Source organism: Rhododendron vialii, chromosome 12a, assembly GCF_030253575.1.
Source record: "Rhododendron vialii isolate Sample 1 chromosome 12a, ASM3025357v1".
NCBI lineage: Eukaryota > Viridiplantae > Streptophyta > Magnoliopsida > Ericales > Ericaceae > Rhododendron > Rhododendron vialii.
In genome coordinates, this window is record NC_080568.1 from 33036027 (window position 1) to 33059027 (window position 23001).

At 38.9% G+C, this 23001-nt stretch overlaps 5 protein-coding genes across 5 annotated transcripts in view; 1 reads left to right on the plus strand and 4 right to left on the minus strand.

Annotated features, from left to right (window-relative positions):
• Positions 1–23001, minus strand: part of LOC131309847 (uncharacterized) — a 46901-nt gene that overhangs the window by 4277 nt on the left and 19623 nt on the right. The window lies entirely within an intron of this gene.
• LOC131309849 (dynein light chain 1, cytoplasmic-like) lies at positions 4422–6009 on the plus strand. The gene is made up of 2 exons (XM_058336511.1): positions 4422–4999; positions 5579–6009. Exons 1-2 carry the CDS (start codon positions 4862–4864, stop codon positions 5723–5725), a joined length of 285 nt encoding a protein of 94 aa, XP_058192494.1. The 5' UTR covers positions 4422–4861; the 3' UTR covers positions 5726–6009.
• LOC131309846 (hydroxyphenylpyruvate reductase-like) lies at positions 6552–9468 on the minus strand. The gene is made up of 2 exons (XM_058336508.1): positions 8840–9468; positions 6552–7284 (listed from the first exon to the last, which is right to left on the minus strand). The coding sequence occupies exons 1-2, from the start codon at positions 9398–9400 to the stop codon at positions 6766–6768; spliced, it is 1080 nt and encodes a 359-aa protein (XP_058192491.1). The 5' UTR covers positions 9401–9468; the 3' UTR covers positions 6552–6765.
• On the minus strand, positions 11143–13376 carry LOC131309848 (photosystem I reaction center subunit VI, chloroplastic-like). Its single transcript, XM_058336510.1, has 3 exons — positions 13143–13376; positions 11878–12004; positions 11143–11484 (listed from the first exon to the last, which is right to left on the minus strand). The coding sequence occupies exons 1-3, from the start codon at positions 13268–13270 to the stop codon at positions 11305–11307; spliced, it is 435 nt and encodes a 144-aa protein (XP_058192493.1). The 5' UTR covers positions 13271–13376; the 3' UTR covers positions 11143–11304.
• LOC131309845 (homeobox-leucine zipper protein GLABRA 2) lies at positions 13834–21446 on the minus strand. Its single transcript, XM_058336507.1, has 11 exons — positions 21220–21446; positions 20379–20671; positions 18125–18242; positions 17399–17593; positions 16519–16899; positions 16236–16337; positions 15902–16111; positions 15504–15678; positions 15141–15412; positions 14732–14818; positions 13834–14491 (listed from the first exon to the last, which is right to left on the minus strand). The coding sequence occupies exons 1-11, from the start codon at positions 21346–21348 to the stop codon at positions 14111–14113; spliced, it is 2343 nt and encodes a 780-aa protein (XP_058192490.1). The 5' UTR covers positions 21349–21446; the 3' UTR covers positions 13834–14110.

Consider the following 23001-nt stretch of genomic DNA (forward strand, 5'->3'; position numbering starts at 1 on the left):
TTCTTGTGACTATTTGGTTGTGAAAATCATCGTGGTCTTTTGTGCCGCATCAGCGTTTATGTATTGCTAGTTTTTTAGTTCAAATATCTAGTAAATGATTCAAGAGTTGTGAATCGTGATGGATCAATATAATGTAGAAAATAGTTTTGCCGACAATGGAGCAACTTTGTCAAATTTAAAAAATACTATCGTAGAAAGTCGAAAAATAACTTTAGCTTGAAAAAATGTGGCACAAACCATTAGAGATGCTCTAACAACGGGTTGGGCTTCTCAACAGTTCTGCCGAGGATTGCTAGGGCTGCAATTGGCCATTTTTCGCCGGACCTCATTTAAATCATATTTTCACAAATTTCATCTGCATTCGATTTTCTCAAAAAAAAAAAAAAAAAAAAAACAATTTTATCGGCATTCAATCTTCTCCAGTTGTCATGATCCAAGCAGCTTGAAAAGTTAGGCACAACTTGTGACTATATTAAATGACAATTATTTTCTTCTTCCTTAAATTTATTATGGTTAGCTCACCCGAAGATAAAATAAGCCACTTAAATTTATGTTTCTTGGAAAGAGATTGTTTAAAAGTAGACGACAGAAAGAACCAGCAGAAAAAGGGTTTAAAAAAAAAAACGAAAAAAACCGAAATGGTCCCTGTAGTTAAATGTTTTTGTCAACTTGGTCCCTGTAGTTTTAATTGGCTCGATTTACGCTCTGTACTTTCCATTTTGTTCCAATTTGGTCCAATTACTAACTGCCTTTAGGCTTTTAATGCCAAACACGAATGAGTCCCTTTTCTGGGGTTAAAACAGTAATTTTTTCATTCTCCTCTTACTCTAATATACCTCTAAACCAAAATATAGCTCATTCTTCCATTCCTAATGTTAACCACTAGTATTAAGTTTGGATTTTGGTAATGAGCAAAATTTGGTTATAGTTTTCTGCAAAAAAAAAAATTGTCCTCCAATTCAGCATTTTCATGATCAGTCATGAGGCAACATAACCACTGGTATAAATACTAAGATGCCTTATTTTTCTACATAGTACTTTGAACTTAACTTAAATCTGAAAATTGTCTTTATTTGAATTTTTTTCGCATTTGTTAGTTTTGCGTCAAATTTTTGTGAATTATTGATTCGTCTCAACGAGAGGAATCAGAAAAATAATTTTTTTTTTTACTTTTACTCAAGTATTTTGAGAAATAATCACTTGTTAGCAAAAAGAATGACATTTTGACGCTAAAAATGGTTATTTCTCAAAATACTTGGATAAAAAGTAAAAAAAAATTACTTTTCCGTTTCCTTTCGTCGAGACGAATCAATAACCCATAAAAGTTTGGCGCAAAACTAACAAATGTGAAAAAAATAGTTACATTAAACCACTCAACTAGGTTACATTAAACCTAATTTAACAGTTCAAGTTACAAAAAATAGTGCCCTGTCATTTCATTCATTTTTCTACACTTGGCCCATGCACTGATTCCTAACTAGGGATGTTGAAGTTTGAGTAGTTCCACATAGGAGAATGAGAAAATTACTGTTTTAACTCCAGAATAGGGGCTCATTCGCGTTTGGCGTTAAAAAGGCTAACTACAGTTAGTAAATGGACCAAATTGGAACAAAAGAGAAAGTACAGAGTGTAAATCGAGCTAATTAAAACTGTAGGGATCAAGTTGACACAAACACTTAACTACAGGGACCATTTTGGTTTTTTTCCAAAAAAAAACGAAAAAGAAAAAGGGCGGTGTCAAAAGTGCTAGTGTGCTGGGCTCTCAATAATTGAAGATAGAGATGGCGCTGGTCCAATAAATTGGAGAACTTCGGCTAACCCATTCAGCACTGGGACAAAAATCATACTACAAGATGCTACAATGTGAAATATACGCCTAACACCACCCACGCGTGGTAATGCTTTATTTAGGTCCCGACATAGGTGTGGTAGAATACAGATAATGATATGGTGTAATGGGACAGTACTCCTTGAAGGTGGGGCTGCAAACGAACAGAGTTGCTCACGAGTAGCTCATCTTGTCAAAACTCTGCTCAATTCGTTTTTAATAATCGAGCCGAGCTCGAACTCGAGCTCAACTTTTGGGCTCGTTTGGTAAACGAGCTGAGCTCGACCCTCAACAACTCTGCTCGGCTTGCAAAATCTCGACTCATTTGAAGAGATTCGTTAAGTAAAATTAGTCAGGCTTGATTTGATAAGGGCTCGACTCGTTCACAAAATAGCCAAGCTCGAGCTCGTGCTCAAGTTTTAGGCTCGTTTAGTAAATGAGCTCAAACACTACAAAGCATGGCTTGGCTCGGCTCGTTTTGCACCCGTGACTGGCAGAGGTGACATTGTACCATACTAGAACTTTCATTGTCTACACCAAAAAAAACAAAGAAACTTTGAAGGACTTGGGCTAGCCCAGCCCATTCATTACAGGGCCACAAAATCACAAGAGATTCCTGCGCTCGGCCTACTTACCCAAGGTAGCCCGTCCTGAGAATCCAAATATATCTTTCTTATTCTTCTTTTTTTTTAAGGAAATTGAATTCTATACTCCATTTTTTGACATCTACACTCCTCTTTTTGGGATTTTAGTGTTGAAAATATATGTAACTTTTTTGCTAGAAGACAAAAAAAAAAAGGAGTGTAAATGTCAAAAAAGGAAGTATAGAATTCAATTTCATTTTTTAATCAGAAAAAAGGGTGGGAGGGGACGACCAGCGTAGCAACCCCCCCTTGGGCGTAACCATAGGGGCTCCCTACCCGCTGTGGAATATCCGGTTCGAGCCATAACTACTGTCCGTGAGGACAGACCGTCTCTACAGCACCACCTAGGTATAGGATGACAAGGGAACAAATCCTCCATCAATAATTCTAACACTACACCCACTCACACACCCATTCACACACCCACACTCACAATAATGGTGGAGCCCACACACACTGAATGTGTAGTGTGTGCGGGCTCCACCTTTGTTGTGAGTGTGGGTGTGTGATTGGGTGTGTGATTGGGTGTGGTAGTAGAAGGACTCATCCTCCATTCCCTGGCCACTGACAAGGACTCGAACTTGAGTCTTGCCTAGAATGAACGAGGCTTTTGCCATCCAAGCTACCACCATCGGTGATTCCAAATATATCTTCTTAGATATTTCCTTTCTGAAGGGAAATTGTGGATTTTCTCGTTTGACCGAATTCTATCATGTTTGAGTATTTGTGTACTTCCTCCGTCCTAATTCGTTCGTTTATTTTAGAGTTCGCATAGTATTTTTCATTGCACGTATATTGTAATTTATAATATCTTATGTTGTCTTGAAAACTTTGTTTAAAAAACTAATTGATGTCTATTAAACAAGATTTATATTACATGTGAAAAGTATTGTCAAATAAAAACTGTAACCAACTATCCATCCGGTTAGGACAGACGAGAAACCAACAAATGGGGTCCGAAGGTGTATTTTTGTTTGTTTTGGTAGTTCACGAAATGAACAAATTTACCTTGATCAATTTCGAGGCTTTAAAGTGAACAACCAAACAAATTTCTAATAGCTCCAAGGGCTATAGGATTTTCAGTAGATTTGTAAGTCGAATCTACTAGACTCATAAAATCTATTATTTGTTGTCATATTCTCACTCAACCAACTCAAGAATTCAGGCTTCGTTTCACCAAGATTTTTATTTTTTATTTACTTGTTTTTTCCTTTGCGAAACAGATCATTCTCTTACTCATTGCGTGGATCAAAATCAATCTTTCCATTTTTCTTTTACCTCTATTTGATAGCTTAACATAACCCAAATGGTAGTAAATAACTACGTTCTCATTTTGAGAATCATTAAGGAGTCCTGCTACACACACAGCAGATCTGTGCACAGATTTCATTGTGGGGCCCAACATGGGTCCCACACAAAATCATTCGAGCTTTTCATTAAATGTAAAACATTTTTTCAAGGGTCTCCGTAAAAAATAAGCTCAATCCGATACCTATAGGTCCTTCATCCAATCATCTAACTTTTCATTCAGATTTTCGGATAATGAAAAGTTATATGGTTGGATCGAGTACCTATAGGTATCGGATTGAGCTTATTTTTTACTGAGACCCTTGAAAAAATATTTTACATTTAATGAACGGCTCGAATGATTTGTGTGGGATCCATGGTGGGTCCCACAATAAAATCTATGCACAATCTGTGCACAGATCTGTTATGTGCGTAGACTTTCTGATCATCAAGAGTAGATTTCCCCATTAATTTTTCTTCCTAGAAAATTTATTGAATCGGTAAAAGCACAGATTCTTGCCAACTCAAAAAGAAAGAAAGCTGATTGTTTTTTTTGTCAGAAAAGTGCAGACAATTTCGATATCTCGGAAAGCCATAGAAACCTACTAGATTATTTAGGACCTCACCATCGTTATCCACACCATCTTTATCCAAATTTGTGTGTGTAAGAGAGAGATAGAGCTTCAAGAATAAGGTTAAAAGTGTCCTTGAAGTGAGGAGAAAAAAGCCAAAAAAGGGACAGGACCATAAAAATTGGACTACGTGCCACCGTGACAGTGCTCCAAATGGTTCCTTAAACATTTGAGAATTCTCTAGACTAGATATAGTAGGAGTAGATTCTCCTTTGATTAAAAATCTCCTCAGCTTCTGCAAAAGAGACCTTCCCCAGTGGGAAACCTGCAAAAGAGAGAGAAGAAGATAAGTACTCGTAGAAATTTGTGGGTTTTGTAGATAAGTGCTGGTTATTGGAAATAGGGATTTTCCTCATAGTTCTTGAGAGAGAGAGAGAGAGAGGATGTTGGAAGGGAAAGCATTAATAGAGGACTCGGTTATTGGAAATAGGGATTTTCCTCATAGTTCTTGAGAGAGAGAGAGAGAGAGGATGTTGGAAGGGAAAGCATTAATAGAGGACTCGGACATGCCAAAGAAGATGCAGATTCAAGCCATGTCTGCTGCTTCGCAAGCTTTGGATGTCTATGATGTTTTGGACTACAAATCCATTGCTTCCCACATCAAGAAGGTATTTAATCTCTCTCTCTCTCTCTCTGTGTCCCCCCCTCCCTCTGTTTCACTTAAGGCCCCTGTGTCTGTGTGAACTAGCTGAGAAAATGGAAGAAAATAGATGTGAAAAAGAACAAAAAAAATTGTAAGATCTTATTTTATTCTCTTGTATTCTGATGGGTAAGTTTGATAATTTATTAGAAAAGATTATGCTAACAGCCGATTACTGAGTTGTGATTAAGGTGCAAAGTATTCTCTAAACTAAACCTTAATTACATACTGTTTCACAATACATCTAACACACTTTTAGTCATCTTTACTCATACATCTGCTAACAACCGATTACTGAGTTGTGATTGAGGTGCAAAGTATTCTCTAAACTAAACCTTAATTACATACTGTTTCACAATACATTTAACACACGTTTAGTCATCTTTACTCATACATCTAACATGAGAGTTTGCCCGGTCGTTAGTTCCGGAATTAGTCGAGTTGAGGTACACGTAAACTTAAACTGGCCCGAATATCCATTTATCCCCCCAAAAAAATTTCTTCTTTTGTGGGTATTGAAGTTTGATGGGCTTGTTCATAATGGCAGGAGTTCGACAAGAGATATGGGAATGGATGGCAATGTGTGGTTGGATCCAATTTCGGATGTTTCTTCACTCATACTAAAGGGACTTTCATCTACTTCACATTGGAGACTCTCAATTTCCTCATCTTCAAAGGGGCTTCTTCCCCATGAACCATGTGTTTGGCTGTAGAGAAAGTCCGAGAAACGGAAGCCAGAAAAAGAGAGAGATCGAGCCCGGATCGAATGTGTGGTTTTCCTCTTCTCTTGTTTCTTCTTTTAGCTGTTTGTGAACTATGGTCGGTAGAAATGGAGAAGGGCTAGTTTTAGATTCTCCTCTCCTTCAGGTAAGAACCTTGTAATGGTTTTTAGTACTAGTTAGTGTGTTGCAATGCCTCATTTGTACATGTTTGTTGGACTATTTTGCCCAGTCTAATGTCCTCTACACATTCCTCTGATGCTCTCTTTGTTTCATGGTATCAGCGACGATATTTATAACCAATTGACTGTGGCTCCGAGGAAATAAAATTAAGCTCAACCCGCCCATGGATTGAGTGGACGTATGACAACTAGAAGGTTTACGCTCCCGAGCTCAGCTCCAACAGCTACAAAATTGGCCTAGACACTCGGTTATCAAAAAAAAAAAAAAATTTGATGGAAGATTGGAGATGTCCTCAAAGGGTCCTCAATTTCGATATTATGCTACTTGAAATAACAGGCTCCATAAATAAAAGAAACCTACAATGGTGGGTGAGATTTTGAAAATTTACATTCAACCAGCAGCTACAACTAAGGGACTCATGGAAATTTGAGTAGAAGTTTTGGTCCATGTAGATTTGATGAAACGTATGGGTTCTCCCCCAACTTTGATGGAATGATACAAGCTAGTCTTCTTTTCGAGGCGTCCCTCAACAGAAACAACTACAGAATCAATTTAAAAGCAGAAATTAAACTGAATAAGCCCTATCAAGACTATCGGCGGAGTATGTAGTTCCAGTTGTAGAGCGAAGCATAGAGATTCATTGATCTAGATCGACCCATAAGATGTTACATCAGAAACGGGCGCCACCATAGAAATCACCCGTGATGAAACGAAGATGATTTTGCCGGCGATGAAAACAAGATAATCACTTCCAAATTATGCTTGCCTAAACAACATGCTACTTGAAGAAAGGAAACCTAGATGGTGGGTATGCGTCGAACTCTACCCTCAATCAAATGACTGGAGTCAACAGTGGCTTCTTGCAAAAATGTGCCTCCAAGTTTCCGATCACAAGGTCCGCCATAGTCATGCAAGTTTCAACAGAATCACTTCCGACGTGGGAGAGGAGCACCACATTTTCTAACCCAAACAATTCCTCCGGGACCTCAGGCTCATTCTCAAACACATCAAGCCCGGCCCCTCCCAGCCGGCCTTCAAGCAAAGCAGACACAAGTTCGGGCTCATCGACGTGTGGGCCCCTTCCGATGTTGATGAGAACTCCCTTTGGTCCCAAAGCGTTGATGACTTCACGATTGATGATGTGACGGGTTTCTTTGGTGAGAGAACATGCGACGATGAGGATTTGAGAGTTCAATGCCAAGTCGATGATGTTTGGGTAGAATTTGTAACAGGGATAGGGTTTTTGAGACCGGGAGTGGTAACTGATGGAGCAGCCGAATGCTTCAGCTCTCAGTGCGATTGCTGTACCGATCCTGCCCAATCCAACAATGCCGACTGATTTACCACTGAACTGAAAGAGAGACCAGTAAGTAAAGAATACAGAAACATGGCAAGTCAAAAACGATGAAATTGGCTTCCCACTTAATGCGACGGGTTTTTACAGTGTCGCAAAGTCGAATCAAATTGCTAGTTACGCAGACATTATGGCGTCATAGCAAAACATCATAAACACGAAATGCAAGGTCCGAGTGGCATTGCTATAGCAACAAGGGCTTCTTTTCCACAAGTAGCTTCCTTCTTTGGCTTTTATTTTTGGTTGAATCTCTAACAATCAGGTTTATGCTAGTCTTCAGCATGCAAGGATATAACCCAACGACTAAGAAGCTGTGGATAGGTACAATTTTACTCCCAACGGACAATTTACTTGAATGGTAGACTGTAGACTCGGACGATTTTGGTCCATCCAACTTAACTTAATTGAGATATTTATATGATTCTTTACACATGGTTCCTACTGGTGATGCTATTGTTATCAATGCGATTGACCACAGTTGCTTTTGTCATAGGTGATCCTACTATTTTTTCAGCACCGAATGAAGAATTACTCCTAAAAGAAAATCTCTCATCTAAACCGGCGAAAGAAAACGAGTACACTAGAGGACTTCTTTTTCACCAAAATCTTGTAGTCCATTTTGCCATGACTCTCAACAATCCATGTGCACCATCCTTTGTTGGTGCACCGGCCCACTTCCCTAACCCCTTAGGAGCCGGCTAGCTGATATAGACTGCATACTGATAAACTCAATCGACAAAAGTGGATATGGAAGTATCGACCAACAACTGGCAGCTACGTAATCCTTAGGGATTGGCTCAATGTAGTCAGTTAGTAATCAAAACTCCAGGACTCTCATTTGGTCTGTGATTTGACTCCCACCGAACACTATCAGTTTATATAGACATTCCTCCGATTTTAATTGGGTCTCCGCTAGCGAATGATGGGTTGGTCAATTAGGCTGTATACCAACTTATCAAAAACCCAACTAGCAGCTACATGCAAAGCTTTTCAGCTGAATACTAAGAGAATATAAATACACCAATGCTTGTAATTACTAAAAATTGTTTGCTCCTAAACGTCTTATGGACCGACTAGAATATAGTCACTGGAAAGCATTGGTCCAATTGATCACTTGTCATGTCCAATTCTTTGCAACTCAACGTGGTAGAAAACTTAGACATCTAATCTGCATAAACCTGCCATTCAAATGCCCGCACCATAGTTCCTACAAACGCAACAAATTTCACAAGGGGATCCCCAACACAACTTATAGTTAGCACCTTAGTCACATAATCCTTCTAAGTGTCCTGTGCTCGATCTAGCTCTCAATCATTGCCCTCGCAAATCTTAGTAGTTTGGGACGTATTTGAAATGCGGTTTCAGGCTCGAGTTCGTGCCGAACGTGCATGCAAATTATGTGACTTAGATTAGCACTTGGCATTCACAGAGAGAGAGAGAGAGAGAGAGAGAGAGAGAGAGAGAGAGAGAGAGAGAGAGAGAGAGAGAGAGAGCGCAAAGGAAAAACCTTGGAACCCAGTTAAGAGAGAGAGAGAGAGAGCAAAGGAAAAACCTTGGAACCCAACTGGAAATCACCATCCCTCCACAACCCACTTCTCACAAACCGATCACACCCACAAATCTTCCTCAACGTCGCCAAAGCAAGCCCAATTGCCACGTCAGCGACGTCGTCCGTAAGCACATCGGGGGTATTCGTAACCCTAATCCCTCTCTCCTCACACTTGCCCAAATCGATCTTATCCAAACCCACGCTGTAACTCGCCACGATTTCCAGACTCGGAAGGGAGTCGATCAACTCGGAGTCGGCCCCGCACGCCGCGTTGCCGACCACCGCTCGAACTGAATGAAGATTCAGTCTCAGGAACTCCGACGAGGAAGAATCCCATGGTCTGAGGAGTTTGAATCGGTTTTGGAGTTGCTGTTCGAGGTACGATGACATTGGACACATCATTAGCACTCCTATGCCCTCCATTTTGAGAGAAGACTGACTGACAAGCCCTTTGCTTGCTTGCTTCATTGCTTGGTGATAAATGAAAGGACAGGGCGTGGTTTCGCAGGAACGAGTGTCCGGTAGTGCACATCCTGCGGTCAATGCGGCATTCATCTCAGTCATGGTTCAGATTTTGTTACTTCCTCCTACCGCTAAGAATCAAACTCAACTGACCCGTAAGAATGCCGCATTACCTGGTGCACTACAAGATCTGATGACTCTGATCTACTGCACCTCTGGGTCCGTGGTTTACACTTACTAACGAGGGAAAAAAAGAAAAGAAATGAATATGTTTTCTCACCACTTTATTTGAATAGACAAAATAAAAGACTAATTATTCACCTGATTTTCTCTTCCCAAATCTCATCAGAAGTGGTGAGAAATAAAAATGGTTTTTTTGGAAACGCGAGAGAAATGCATTAATGAATATAATGATTACAAGCTACCGCGTTCAACTAATACAACTGTTACAAAAATCTATTACACACAAAGAGACAGATAACACATCCAAATCAAATGAAGGAATTGAGTCCAACGATAAATTGATCAGACGGTCAGGTGTCAGAGTCACACATGATTCTTGTCGATACCCAGCTGTCACGGTAGTTTTACAATTGACGATACTTTCCACAGAGACCAACCGATGCGAACCTAGTGATTGTTTAAAGGATTTCTAACTCTCTCCGAAGTCCGAATCTCACCCTCTCTCATAGTCTCACTATTATGGTCTTTCAAATATGGGAAAGAATACTTTCTCTTGGTCCTTTGTTTTTTTTTTTTTTTTTCTCTTGAAAACCCTCAATCCAGAGAATGCAGTGAACGAATTTTCCCACCATCTCTCTCTCTTGGTTTCTCGTCAACCAAATTGAGAGACTAAAACGTGACTCGAAAGTACTCTGCTTGTACTGGACTCATTAAAAAGCATTGGCCCAGAGAAAATCAGGCCCAGTTGCGTGATGGTTTGTGGATTCTTTCCAATATTTTCCCCGTTTCAGTGGCTTGACTTGAGTCAATTTTTTTTTGTTTAGTGGGGTAAAAAAAAAAAAGTAGATTCATATGCAGGATAATTTTTTTAATTTGCTAATGGAAATAAACAATTAAGTTGTAAGGTTAACTATAAGGGTCTATACATTTTGATAAATGTAATTTTGCTTTACAATGCATCCAAACACGTATAGTAGTATTTTGAAAAAGATACATCAAAATTTTATTCGTTATACTGTGAACTCTAAAAAAAAAGAGGATAGTTGGGATTTCTATGCATTTGAAGGAGGTCCGAACATTTAGAGCTTTTTTGTGGGCTCAAAAAAATAAAATTTAATTGCAAATTATCGAATGCCCCTGTGAGAAATAGAAGTGAATAAGGTCAAGTGACTCCACTTTTTTTGGAAGGAGTGTCGAGCAACTCCACTTGCACTTTACACTATCCGTTTCTACAATTCTTCTAAACACTACACATACTTGCGCACAATTGTAAAAATATTTACCCATAGAGGATGTCATTCCCTACACATTTAGATCAGCATTTTTTTCATGGAAAAAAAAAACACTTATATGTTCTTTTCGGTTCGAATTTTATGAATTGATTCAAGTAATCCAACGTCGTGATGGATTCAGCCAAAAATGACTTTGCCAACATTACTACTCCATAAAATTTGATAAAATATTATTGTAGCAAGTCAAAAAATAACTTTTGGATTGAAAAAAAAAATAGTAGCCCAAACCGTTGAGATCGTCTAAGAGAGTTAAGACGCTTGCCGTGCTTCGGCTATTTTGAGAGACCAATTTTGCTGATAATACAAGTGAATTGCTCAAGCTCAGGCGTTGGAGATGACCAAACTATGCAAATCAAAGAGCTATCCACAAGCAAGAAAGTAAATCTTGAATCAAAACTGAAACAAGTTATTTCCCAGACAACAGATGTTTTCGCTAACTCCGGGCACGCTTACAAACGCATAGAACAAGATGCATTGAAACAGAATAGAAAGGTTGAGTAAAACCATGTTAAGGTTATAATTCCAGGAGGATTAGATTTTTCCACGGGGTCCGAGCTTGGGTGGAAGCTGGGGACCCTTTACGATCGGAAGGAGATCGGGCGAGGCGGTGGCGCTAACGAAAGCCAGGGTGGAACCAAATCCCAGTATCAAGAACTTGAGCAAAAACCCTCTCTTTGTGAACGGCCTTGCGAATCTCTCGAAGAATTTGCTCTGCACAATCGCATGCGTATATGTTGAGATTAGAAACATCATGCAGCTTCACGTTTGAAAACGTTAATGTTTCACACAATGTTATACCATGTTTTGTGATGTTTGTTATCAAACAACTATGTAATTGTATAATACGTCCACCTGCATTCGAACACTACGTAATACAGTACTATTGTTCGTCCACTTTTGTCGCATTCAAACACTGAAAATGTAGTTGGTCGCGCGCACTGGATGTTACATTCGTTCCCATATCTAATCCGACTAATCAAATCATAACTCAATGGATAATACAGTAACTTGAAGAGCTAAAAACCTTGAATTTGGGGTTAGAATGGGATTTGAATTTGTAAATTTACTAAATGGTACACTAACCAGTGATGTAAGCATTATTACCTGGAGATGGTTGTATGGTGAGGGTGCATCTGAACCATACAAATCCCACTGGCCAGTGGTGTTGCCCAAATCCTCCAAATCAAAGTACACACTCTTGTCGCCGTACTTGGCCACCACTGCACCAGCTCTACATGATCACACCCCACAAAAATGGTAACTTCTGCTGAAATCTACAGAGAATCTTGACCGATGGAAAATTATTAATTGCTCCTCGATCACCACATGGTGCTCTAGGGTTTCATTTAACAATTACTCCGTAACATATTGGTGTGTGAGCCACTTATTTTGTGTGGAGTAACATTTTGGCTGAAAACGATTTTATTGTGTCTTCAACCACATGCATTATCATGCGTGCCTCGAAATTCTCGTATTCGAGGAATCTAGAGTAATGTTGCGGTTGAAAACAATCCGAAATAAGGAGTGTTAGGGACAAAGAAAATTGGCAAAGAAAATACCCTTAAAGTGTACATGAACGGCTTAGATTCACTGTGCAGTACATTTGAGCAGTTCATGTACACTTTAAGGATATTTTCTTTGTCCATTTTCTTTGCACCTAGCATTTCTCATCCGAAATAGGTGTAAATCAGTATTTCAGCCACAAAACCATGCCTCGAGATCTCGTACATGGAGAATGTCACGTAGTCTTGTGGATGCAAATGAACTAATATAGGGATAGATGGTGTATATTTGGTCACATGATCCTGTTTCGAAATTCTCGTATTTGGAGATTCAAAAAATAGCGGTAATATTGTTGTTCCGACTTATTGTTATTTTGGCACAAATTTAGATCAAACAATAGGATCAAAACCGACCTCGATCATCTAGTAATTTTGGCATCAAAGATATAGTCACTTTGTTTGGTTTAGATTTTAGAAAGTTATTTTTGAGAGTTGGAGTGGTAATGAGTGGAGAGAGATAGAGAGAAAGATTTATTGAAAACTGTGCCGAGAGTTGAGAGTTACTCTCAAAAAGTCCATCCAAGCAAAGTGAGTGTTACTTTTTGGAAACAACAAAATAGAAAAAATGATAATATTAAAACTGTTTTGGTGATGCTAGAATTTTAGTCTTGTACTCTGCACAACTTTTATGCACTGAATTTTTGACATTAACAAATACAGTGTTGATCACACCCAACAAATAACCTTGAGTAAACTTAAATTTTGTAGAAATTTGTCAAACTATGACTTTTACGTCCAACAACGGAGCCAACATATACGTAACAATGGGTGGACTTGTTGTTAGCACTTTTGTTTTATTTTGGTTACCTGTATTTGGTGGGTCTCATGCTCCGGCGAGATGACTTTAGCTGGTGCTGTGTCCCGAAAAATGAGCTTCTGGTGACGCCCTTGAAGGCGGAGGGTTGCACCGCGGCGAAGTTTGCTAGAGATGCCATGGCTAATTTCCCTCCAAAAACCAACTATAACTGCTTTGTTCCTTGGTTGCCTATTTGCTAGATATGTTTGGGACCTTGAAAAAAATCTTCTCATGAATCTTGGGTGCCACGTGGCGAACTGGGTATGCTTGCAATGGTTATGAAACTATCTCTCTTAGGAAGTGCCACGTGGAGAAGAGCTGGATAACCCTATCCCAGTATCCCTATTTTTAAGATGGATGGTGAGTTTTGATCTAGCCTACGTAGGAGTGGCTTGGCCTGACTTTTTCTTTTTTCTTTTTTCTTTGCATTATTTCTTGTTTTTATTTATACTATTTGTTGCCTTTTTTATTTAAATTTTTTGAATCATTTATTTATCTCTTCGACAAGAATGTAGAATGTAAAATGTAAAACATTATAACCACAAACGTAAAAAGTTCACTAAAGGCAAAAATAATTTAGAGCGGACATATTGATGATTTTGGATTATTTTGGCTAAGAATTGGGTATATTTACTTGACCCATATCATCCATAAGTTACAATATCCTACAATCATAAACAATGCCAAATAGATACAATGTTGTAAACAAACTTCAAGCCTCACAAATGATATTTCCAAATATTGTGAAGGTACAAGTAAAGGGGGAACAAAAAGAAAGCAACGCCCCTTTCCCTCGTAATGTAAGGAGGTTTACCCAATATCTGAAAATGAAACAAATCAAAGAAGATTCAGACCTAGAACAGTATTTGTCACTCAGGAAGTAAACGAAAAAACCAAAAAATGTGATAACTAAAACCATAATTCTATGAACTTTACAATTAGTTGGTCTCTATCTGTCTAAAAGGGGGGCTGATAACGATCACCCATCTTCGCATTGCAAGCTTGTCTTTATGTTTCTTAGTGTGCATGATATAAGAGTGTTGACAGATTCCACAGACTCCATGGATAGTTTGGCAGTGGGAGAGGTGTTGGTCAGGATTTGAAATGCAATGGTGAGCAAGGACCCTCCTTCTGTGCTCTTCTCCTCCGGTCGCGAAGTGATTACCAGAGGCCTCGACTCGAGTCCGTCTGGAAGAATTGAGAAACCGGAAGGAAGTACGGCAACGTTGCTAGCGTCACAGCCAGTCATCACAGACTGCATGCCGGTGATGTCCACGGGAGCAAAGACCACCATTGATTCGTAGGTGTTGGTGCTGCTATCTTGAAGTATCCACATACTATTCTCTTTTGATTTCATTGTCTGAAATTAAGAGCCAATTTTGGGATGAATATTCACCTCTAGATTATTCTCACTTTGGCCAGACAAAGAAGAAGAAATAAAAATCTAAAGTTGTACTTGGATCACGGATTTGGGTAATGAAAAGAAAATAGGAAAGTTGAATGATCTAACCATTGTGAGCCGTTATATCCTTCAAATTTCTATTTCATTTTCTTTACCCGAATCCATGCCAACCTGTGTTCATAAAGGCAGAGAACTCACTTGGATAGTGACTGCATTGCCTCTATCCTGTCCTTTCGCCAAGTTCGCAATGGATTGAACTGGACCTCCACTTGACATGATGTCCCACTAGAATACGGAATAAAATACTTTAAGCTGTTAGTAATGAGACCAACAATATATATCAAGTTACCTAACGCACCCCACTCTCGTGTTATCCTATTTCTGTATTTCGTGTGTGATGAAGGCAAACCAAACTAAATAGGGTTACCAACACATACAAAACACAGCGCACAAGAGATCAAACAAGGGAACAAACGCATATAAGACGACAAGCGCCCAGGAGTCCAGGACGAATGCTATGTTAGAGCACTGCTATACAGTTGTTAGCCAATGAGTTTGACAATAGAAATTATATCATGTCTATTGAAGAGAATGAAAGCAGTCAAACCTCATGTCGACGGGCTTCATCTCTAAGGAAGTCAAACAGAACATGGTGAGACACGGGCAACCACACAGATGAAACTGCACACATGATTACCCCGAGTGGTTCTCCCGGGTCATTCAAATTCTTCCTGGAAGCCACCCTTATGTCATCCCCCGTTTTACTAGAGACCTTGGTCCACGTATGGTAACTTGAGGCTCCTAGTGCACGGCAAAAGCTCCATGTCATTCTTTGTGCCAATTTCAGAATGCTTTTCCTGCCCGCCAATGTGGCAACACCTACAGTTCAGCAGTAGAAATGAATGATTTGTGCTATTAAATGGGCAAATTTTGAACAAAGACGACATGGGTAGAGTTTTTGTTGGCTTACCGCTTGAGTCTTTTGTTGGAACATTTGTAGCCATGAAGAACACAAGCCGCTCACATTGCTGCTGTAATGTTGCAATCCAATGCCTTGCTCCGAAGGCTATACCACTATTAACTATAGAACGGTACATGGTGGGAATTATACTTTTCTGACATTCCAAGTGCTCTACCCAGATTACCTGAGATACATTAAGGTTGTTCACTTGGACTTCAAGAAAAATGTATAGGAACATGTTATAATAAGCAGAATGCTTCAATGAGGCAATACATAGTGACTCATTTATGTACACCATCATGTAGGAGAAAAATCCAAAAACTAAGGCCATGTGCATGTTATAAACTTTGGATTGAACTATATTGGGCACCTTAAAAAATCCGATTTCATAGTGAATTTGTAGTTACCTTACAGTGGCCATTTGATTTGTCCTCAATGATGCAACCGGATGGACGTTTTCTACATTTCACCAGAGACGCATCAATGTTGTCTTCAACTTTGTCGACAGATACATCGACAATAGCCCATTGGTCAGCACTCAATTGCTTGCAATGCCGGATAAAGTACACTTCTCTGGTTGGCACCATTGGTGTGAGCATTTGCAGCTCTGCAAACATCTACAACAAATTCTAAGGTAAGAACTTAATCCAGAACTCAGAACTCACATTCCCTTTCTCTTTCAGGCACATGCACAAATACACACAAAACAGATGGATATTGACACCTAAACCCGTTACTCACCAATTGAACAGCACCACTCCTGTTGGGACCTTCTCCATTCGAGATGACATCGACAGTAGCTGCTTTCGAAATCATGCATGGAAACATCTCCTTCCATTGATTCTAAAATCACAATAGCAGAATGTCCATCAGAAAAAAAGCAAAAAAATTGTGCTTCTTTCAGATGTTTTGGATTAATATCTTTTTTTGGCTTAAATGGAGATGTTTTTGCCAAATGTTCTTGTTTTTTTTTTTCCCTGTCCATACAATGATACAAGTACAGGACAATGCTCCCTTCTCTTACCACATCCATAAAACTCTGAACTAGCCGCGGGAGATCCACAAAAACAACTCCAGTCTCTCTTGAGGCCTCAATAGACCTTTTTGGACGCCCATTGCTAGAGCTATCCACAGAGAACTCTTTCACGTACTCATCATAGTTGAGTATCTCGCGACCAGTTTCCACACTACGAACCCAAAGCGGGTCCCCAGCTGTAGCCATCTTTTTAAGCTCTTCCATCCCTTGGTTGACAATCTCCATGATTCTTGTCTTTTCTAGCCCAAAAATGCCAGTATAGAAATCCAAAGAGCTTCTGTTTTCTTGGTCATTTCCGGCTGAGCACGAAGAGTTTGTCGATGATGCTCCGGGAGGGTGTTTCCCCACAGCTGCTCGGAGTTTTTCGATCTATACAGCCAGTAGTCAACATATTAGGGGGCGAAAAAAGGAAAAACAAGTAGTACCAAGAGGCATGAGAACAAGTTAACATACTGTTAATTTGATTACGTTCTCATTTTCAATATTCTGGTTTTTTTTTTTTTAAATCTGAAAGGTGCTGGAACAACCCCACATTTGACGACCTTTCATTCCAAAAATAAAGGCAACACTTTTTTCAAATATTTTTCGACTTCTACAGAAACAATTCAAACACGTTTCCATCCTCATTCTCCCTCCCCACCACCTCCCACCAATCCTTCTCCAGGCCGTCCTCCCACTTGCAACCCCTTCAATCGGTGACCCTCTCAGTTGTTTTCAAAAATATTTGCAAATATTACAAGTTTTTATTTTTATTTTTTTATAGTACTTCCTAAACAAAATTAAATGGAATGAATTCCTTGTTTTTCATTGTAGAAAACAAACAGCAGCAAAGTGCCAATGTTACCAAAAGCTAATGAGTTTTTCGAACCTCGGCCTTGAGACGGGCATTCTCAATTTTCAGCTGTTGCTCCTCTGTTGCTACAGAAGCATCCTTGCTAGAGGTAGCAAAACCACAATTAGGACAAGCAGATTTCTTGATTGTTTCCCTCAAGCTCTTGTTTTCATCGCGGAGTTTGTCCATTTCAGTTTTCAGTAATGAATTTTCATGGCGCTCCTGTATCGCCTGCCATAGCCGTCCACATGAAAATTCACATATAAGAAACATCACATATAAAAAAAAACTGGAAAAAAGAAACATCAAAAGGGTGATTTTACAGTCTCAAAAGCTGATTTCCCAACTCCCATAAGTTGACAATGGCATTGAAACTATGTCAGTATTCAAACTTTTTTTGGGTAAGTATATCAGTATTCAAACATTTTATCATATTCCCTGTTTAGTTGCTATTTCTCTAACGGTTTTGTATACTACCACTTTTCAAAAACATCTTTTATAAATGCAAAAACAATTTCTTTATTGTTTGAAATTATTACTAAAATTACTTTGGAAAATTGGATTCTTTTCAACAAGTTCTTATAAGTTTCAAAGACCGTCAACCAAGCAAGTTTCCTAGCGTTTAGCGAAACTGACTTTTAAACGACTACGAAACATGATAAAGTTTGTTTCCAGAAACAGGAAAAACAAAAACGAAGAAAACGAGCTGGTGGCAATACATGGGTCATATGATTAGAAAACTAGAACACGACATTGTAATACCTTGATTTGGGTTCGACGATTTTGAAACCAGAACTTGACTTGTCTAGGAGCAAGGCCTAACTGCTTGCTCAGTTGCTGCCTTTGCTTCTCATCAGGATGAGGTGACTCTTTAAAAAGCCTGGCATAATTATTTTCATAACAAAAATTAATGGAATCTAATTAGCCATTTCTGTACAAAATATGGCAGCCATTTCAGAATGAGACAAGAAGTGAAAAAGACAAACAAACAGATGAAGAACACATAGTTTATGCATCATAGAATATTCTCGTGTAGTATATTATTGGTTTATTATCAGCTTCCTTGTTTTTTATTTTGTTTTATGAGAAAAAAGTAGTAGTTAACAAGTAGTACTTTTTTTTTTCATTAAGCTTCCTTTATGGAGCTAGCTTTGTCATAAATGAGAATCTTTTGTGTTTGTGAGTGCTTTACACACATGATAAAGGGTTACCCTTTTAGGCTCCCAGTCCTAGATGGATTCAGTGATTCACACACGAACACCTTACGGTGTGCGCAATCATGAAACATTATGCAGTTTAATGGCGGATGTTATAACTTTTTATGGTTTTCTAAATGGTATGCGGTAAATGTTACGCAATTTTGTAGTTTCGGTTATGCAATTTGTGATTTCTATTATGCCTTTTTGCAGTTGGTTTTATGTAATCTAGGGAAGAAGTCAACGGGAATACGGTATCCCAAGACAAAGTAGGGCACCGTACTTTTCCTTTTTCTTTTTCGTCGATTTTTTTTTTACTTTCTCGGTTGATCAAACCGAAAAGTAAAAGAAGTTCATTTTGAAACAGTCTTGTTAACGAATGCATTTACCACAAAATTCTTGGATATTTTTCTCACATAGGCTAAGGCTCCATTCCAGAACACAAAAAAAGCTAGCCCTTATTTTTCAAGAAGACAATTTCAAACTCAAAAATTATGGACTTATTGAAATCTAAAATATGCAATATGGATATTGTTTGAAAAATCTCATTGAGATCTTTTATACGATGAAAAAAAAAAATTGAAAAATTATTTTTCATTTACATTATTTTTTAGTTTGAAAATATGAAATAAGCTACTTATTTTTTAAGAAGGTTTCTGGAACGGAATCTAAGTTCCGCTAAAGGTTTTTTTTGGATTTTTTCTTGTTTTGTCCTTATTGAATTTTTTTCCCTTTTTGGACTTTATCTTGGATATTTCAAAAAATATTGTGTAAAAATCGTAATTTTTTATTTTTCCGGCTCGTCTAACGAAACAAATCAATAAACCAGAAAAAGTTACGCACAAAACTAATAAACGCGAAAAAAATTTGAATAAGAACAAAATAAGAAAAATCCCAAAAATCATTGCAAAACTTAACCATAATGTTGTGTTACAACAAAAAGTTGAAACTTTTTGTCATAAAAGACAAAAAAAAAAACTAGTACAAAGAAAGCAATGCATGAACTAAAATTGATTACTGAGTTCAATCCTCAACAAACTCCGAGTTGGTAATTTAAATTTATTTAGCGGTGCATGTCATTGATTACTGCACATCCAACAGTCCTAAACCTCAAAACCCGGAATCAGAACCGAATTTATGGACATCACAACAATCTTCACCTACTGCATTCACAGTTTTGTACGATTGCAGTCTTCATGACTCACTTGCAAATTGAAACGAGTCAACTCAGGATTAAGGAAAACCTGACTTCAAAAACAAATTTTCTTGGAGCACCAGTGTAGAATATACCATGTACCGTGTTCGCTTTGGGTCTCTAGACCCAATTTGCGCACCGTCCTCAAAAAGTTTTCTTTTCAATTATTACTTCTTCTTCTTTTTTTGTCTCTCTTCACTTTTTTTTTTTTTACCAGACCTCTCTTCGCTCATTATCCAAAAATCTCCCTCAAAATCCAAACAAAACAAAACAAAACCCGGTCCTAGAGTTTTATGTATTTATGGTTTATAAGATTATTTTTGATAACTGGGTATTCGAATACGGCTTAACGACCACCTAATTTGAGAACCAATCTCATCATCCACTGAGGTTGTACGGAAAAATGCACTGAGAAAAGAACACATGAATCTTTTTGTAATGAGAAAAATCACATGCCCACATGCTAGAAATCAGATTTCTAAATAGCCCAAATATTACAATAATATGTCGAATAACATTTTTTTTAAAATGAAGATTTGATTTTGAGTCACTTTTTTTGTAAAAGTACCATTTCTTATCACAAAAGAAAAGAAAAAGACAAATTAAAGAGTAAAGAGAAACTCACGCTTCCATTTCTCGGATTTGCTCGGCGGTATGCCTGTGATACTTTTTCCTCTTCTTTTTCTTGTTCTTATCGCCGCCGTCCCCGTCTCCGCCGTCCCCCTCCTCGTCCTCCCCTTCGCCGCCGTCGAAATCCAACTCCTCCGACCTCGATCTTGCATGCCCCGAGTTCTCACTGCTAATCTCCACTGTCTCCTCTCTCCTCCCTCCGCCGCCACCGCTCCCTTCGTCTCCCTCCTCCACCTCCATGTTCGCCGCCGCCGCCGCTGCAGCCGCCCCATCTCGGAATATCCCGGCCTTTTTACAACAAATGAAAAAACAGCCATTAGAGTCACATGCATACACTACAAGGATGCGAGTCCGGTCCTCTGTACCGGAATCTGGTGTATTCATGCTCCATTGTGTTTTGCAAGCACGTAATCCTATCTCGAGATTACGAGAATCTCGAGTAACTTTGTAGCTGAAACCTATTTCATTTGTGTTTTCAGTCGCATGAATCGTGCCTCGAGATTCTTAGTGTATTTGAAGAATCTCAGGTAATCTTGTGGTTGAAAACAAACCAAAATACTGGTTATTTTATATTTCTAAAACGTTTTCAGCAAAAAGATGCATGATTGAGATTCTCGGAATACGGTATTTCGAGAATCCCAAATGTTCATCGTGGCTGAAAAAAACAAACCGAAATACTGATACACTAAAATTTCGGTCATGTCTCGGGATCTCGCATCGGGAGATTCTGATTTTACGTAAAGTGACTAGCAAAACCAAATGATAAAAGATTTGGGTACGCAGAGAATGAGAAAAACGAATGGAGATTGAGGAGGAGACGACGATGATTTACGTACGAGACTGAGGGAGAGAGCAGGGGATGCGAAGAAGTCCTTGGTGCGAGAATTCGGAGGACGAGGAGGAGGAGGATTGTTGTTGGTGTTGTTGTTCGACATATCGACGACGCCCATGGCAGTTCTAGCCATCTGCTTTCGAAATGGGTTTGTTTTATGGGGAGATGGTGTGGTTTTGAGAGAGAGAGAGAGAGAGAGAGAGAGAGAGATTGTGGGGTCGGGTTGATTTAAGGATATAAAACAAAGAAAGCAACTCAGAAGAGAGAGAGAGAGAGAGAGAGAGAGAGAGAGAGAGGAATTTGGTTCAGACTGTTCAGTGTTAGTATCTCAGAAGGAAGAGAGAGAGTGGGGGCTGGTAGGGGTTGACCGTTAGATAATCTGAAGAGAGAGAGAGAGTACAGGGTTTTTTGTTTATGTTGACTCAACTAACTTTATAAAGCAGTTGTGGCAAAGCAAAAGGGCATTAAGCTCTATGCCTCCAAGTTCCAACTGATTTTTCTGGTTTTAAGTCTTTTATGGCTTCGGCTTCATTGGCTTGGCTTGTACTAGTTATAAGTCGGCAAGAGCAGGGGCTGTTTTTAATTTCCTTTTTCTTGATAACATAATGTTTTAGTTAATTTTCGCGCACTTCGACTAATTTTGAAGCCTTAAAATTAATGATCGGACAAATCTACAGCGACGCTGGAGCTTGGAATGTCTGATCTTCGTAAAATTTAAAATTTTAACCATTTACAGGGCAAACCATTTGGTTACTCTCCCATATTTACTTTTTGCCAAATCCATTCCAGTAAGGAATGGGCTGTTTGTGGGCAACCTTTCTTCGATATGCATTAATTTCACTCTGACGTGTTTTTTTTTCCTTCTTCATTTGGCCAAGTATGATGTGATTGGGTATGGTAAATTTGGCAGCTTACGAATTTTACATGTATTCACTCACGTGGGACTACTATTCTTCTGGAAACTCCTTTTACAAATGGCCGTTCGAGGAGTTTACCTCGAATAATTTTTACTAGGTAACTAACAAGCGTCGTAAACGCGCTATGCATAGAGGCAAGAAAATATATTCTGTTATGCTTAATGTTATAATTTATAGGTACGTGTAACGTCTTGTTATATTATTTTTACCTCTCCTTCTTGATTTATGATTTGGTTCGGTTTGATTTTTCTCCGAACTCAATTGTTGGTGTATAAGTTTATATATATACATTACACATATTTACTAGTCGTGCCGCATGTGAGGGTGTGTATATAAACCTTATAGTCTTAACATTGGTTCTTGTTGATGCCAAATTTTGGACGGTTGATCCTAGAGGTCCCTTGTCAAGCACTCCGAGACGTCTCCTGCAAAATAAGTTTGAGGACCGGGAGTGTTCCCGATCACGAACCCTTCGACAATCAAGTTAGTCGGGGGATGATAAAGAGAGAGAAAAAAAGGGAAAATATAATGTTCACCTCGTAATTGTCATTCCAGCCCTATTTATAGGTGCCGCAAGGTCTTGTGAAGGTGCAACGGATTCTGCCAAACGGGTATTGATCATGTTAATAATAGAGTAGTGGGCATGGATAACAGAGTAGCGGGTGGGATCATGGAGTAGTGGAAGTTGCGGGCATAACTTGTGGGATGACCCGATCGTTTCGTGGGTTTCCCTACCGCGCAAGCCTACCAATCAATACAAGCCTTGCCGAGCACCTGATCACGTATCATATTCGTAGTGCTTGTTAAAAATTCATTATAAATACCAAAACGTGTGGAGTTTTAGGCATTTAACATCATTTTCTATAAAT

Bases quoted from the DNA above. Each gene is read 5' to 3' on its own strand.
- LOC131309845 (XM_058336507.1), bottom strand. From the start codon at position 21,348: ATGGCTAGAACTGCCATGGGCGTCGTCGATATGTCGAACAACAACACC. The intron at 18,243-20,378 runs GTGAGTTTCTCT...TAATTATGCCAG, and splicing joins CAAATCCGAGAAATGGAAGC to GCTTTTTAAAGAGTCACCTC. The intron at 14,492-14,731 runs GTGAGTTCTCTG...TCTTAATTTCAG, and splicing joins GCAATGCAGTCACTATCCAA to ACAATGAAATCAAAAGAGAA.
- LOC131309848 (XM_058336510.1), bottom strand. From the start codon at position 13,270: ATGGCATCTCTAGCAAACTTCGCCGCGGTGCAACCCTCCGCCTTCAAG. The intron at 12,005-13,142 runs GTAACCAAAATA...GTGATCATGTAG, and splicing joins ATGAGACCCACCAAATACAG to AGCTGGTGCAGTGGTGGCCA. The intron at 11,485-11,877 runs GTAATAATGCTT...GCGATTGTGCAG, and splicing joins CACCATACAACCATCTCCAG to AGCAAATTCTTCGAGAGATT.
- LOC131309846 (XM_058336508.1), bottom strand. From the start codon at position 9,400: ATGACTGAGATGAATGCCGCATTGACCGCAGGATGTGCACTACCGGAC. The intron at 7,285-8,839 runs GTTTTTCCTTTG...TCTCTCTTTCAG, and splicing joins ATTTCCAGTTGGGTTCCAAG to TTCAGTGGTAAATCAGTCGG.
- LOC131309849 (XM_058336511.1), top strand. From the start codon at position 4,862: ATGTTGGAAGGGAAAGCATTAATAGAGGACTCGGACATGCCAAAGAAG. The intron at 5,000-5,578 runs GTATTTAATCTC...TCATAATGGCAG, and splicing joins TTGCTTCCCACATCAAGAAG to GAGTTCGACAAGAGATATGG.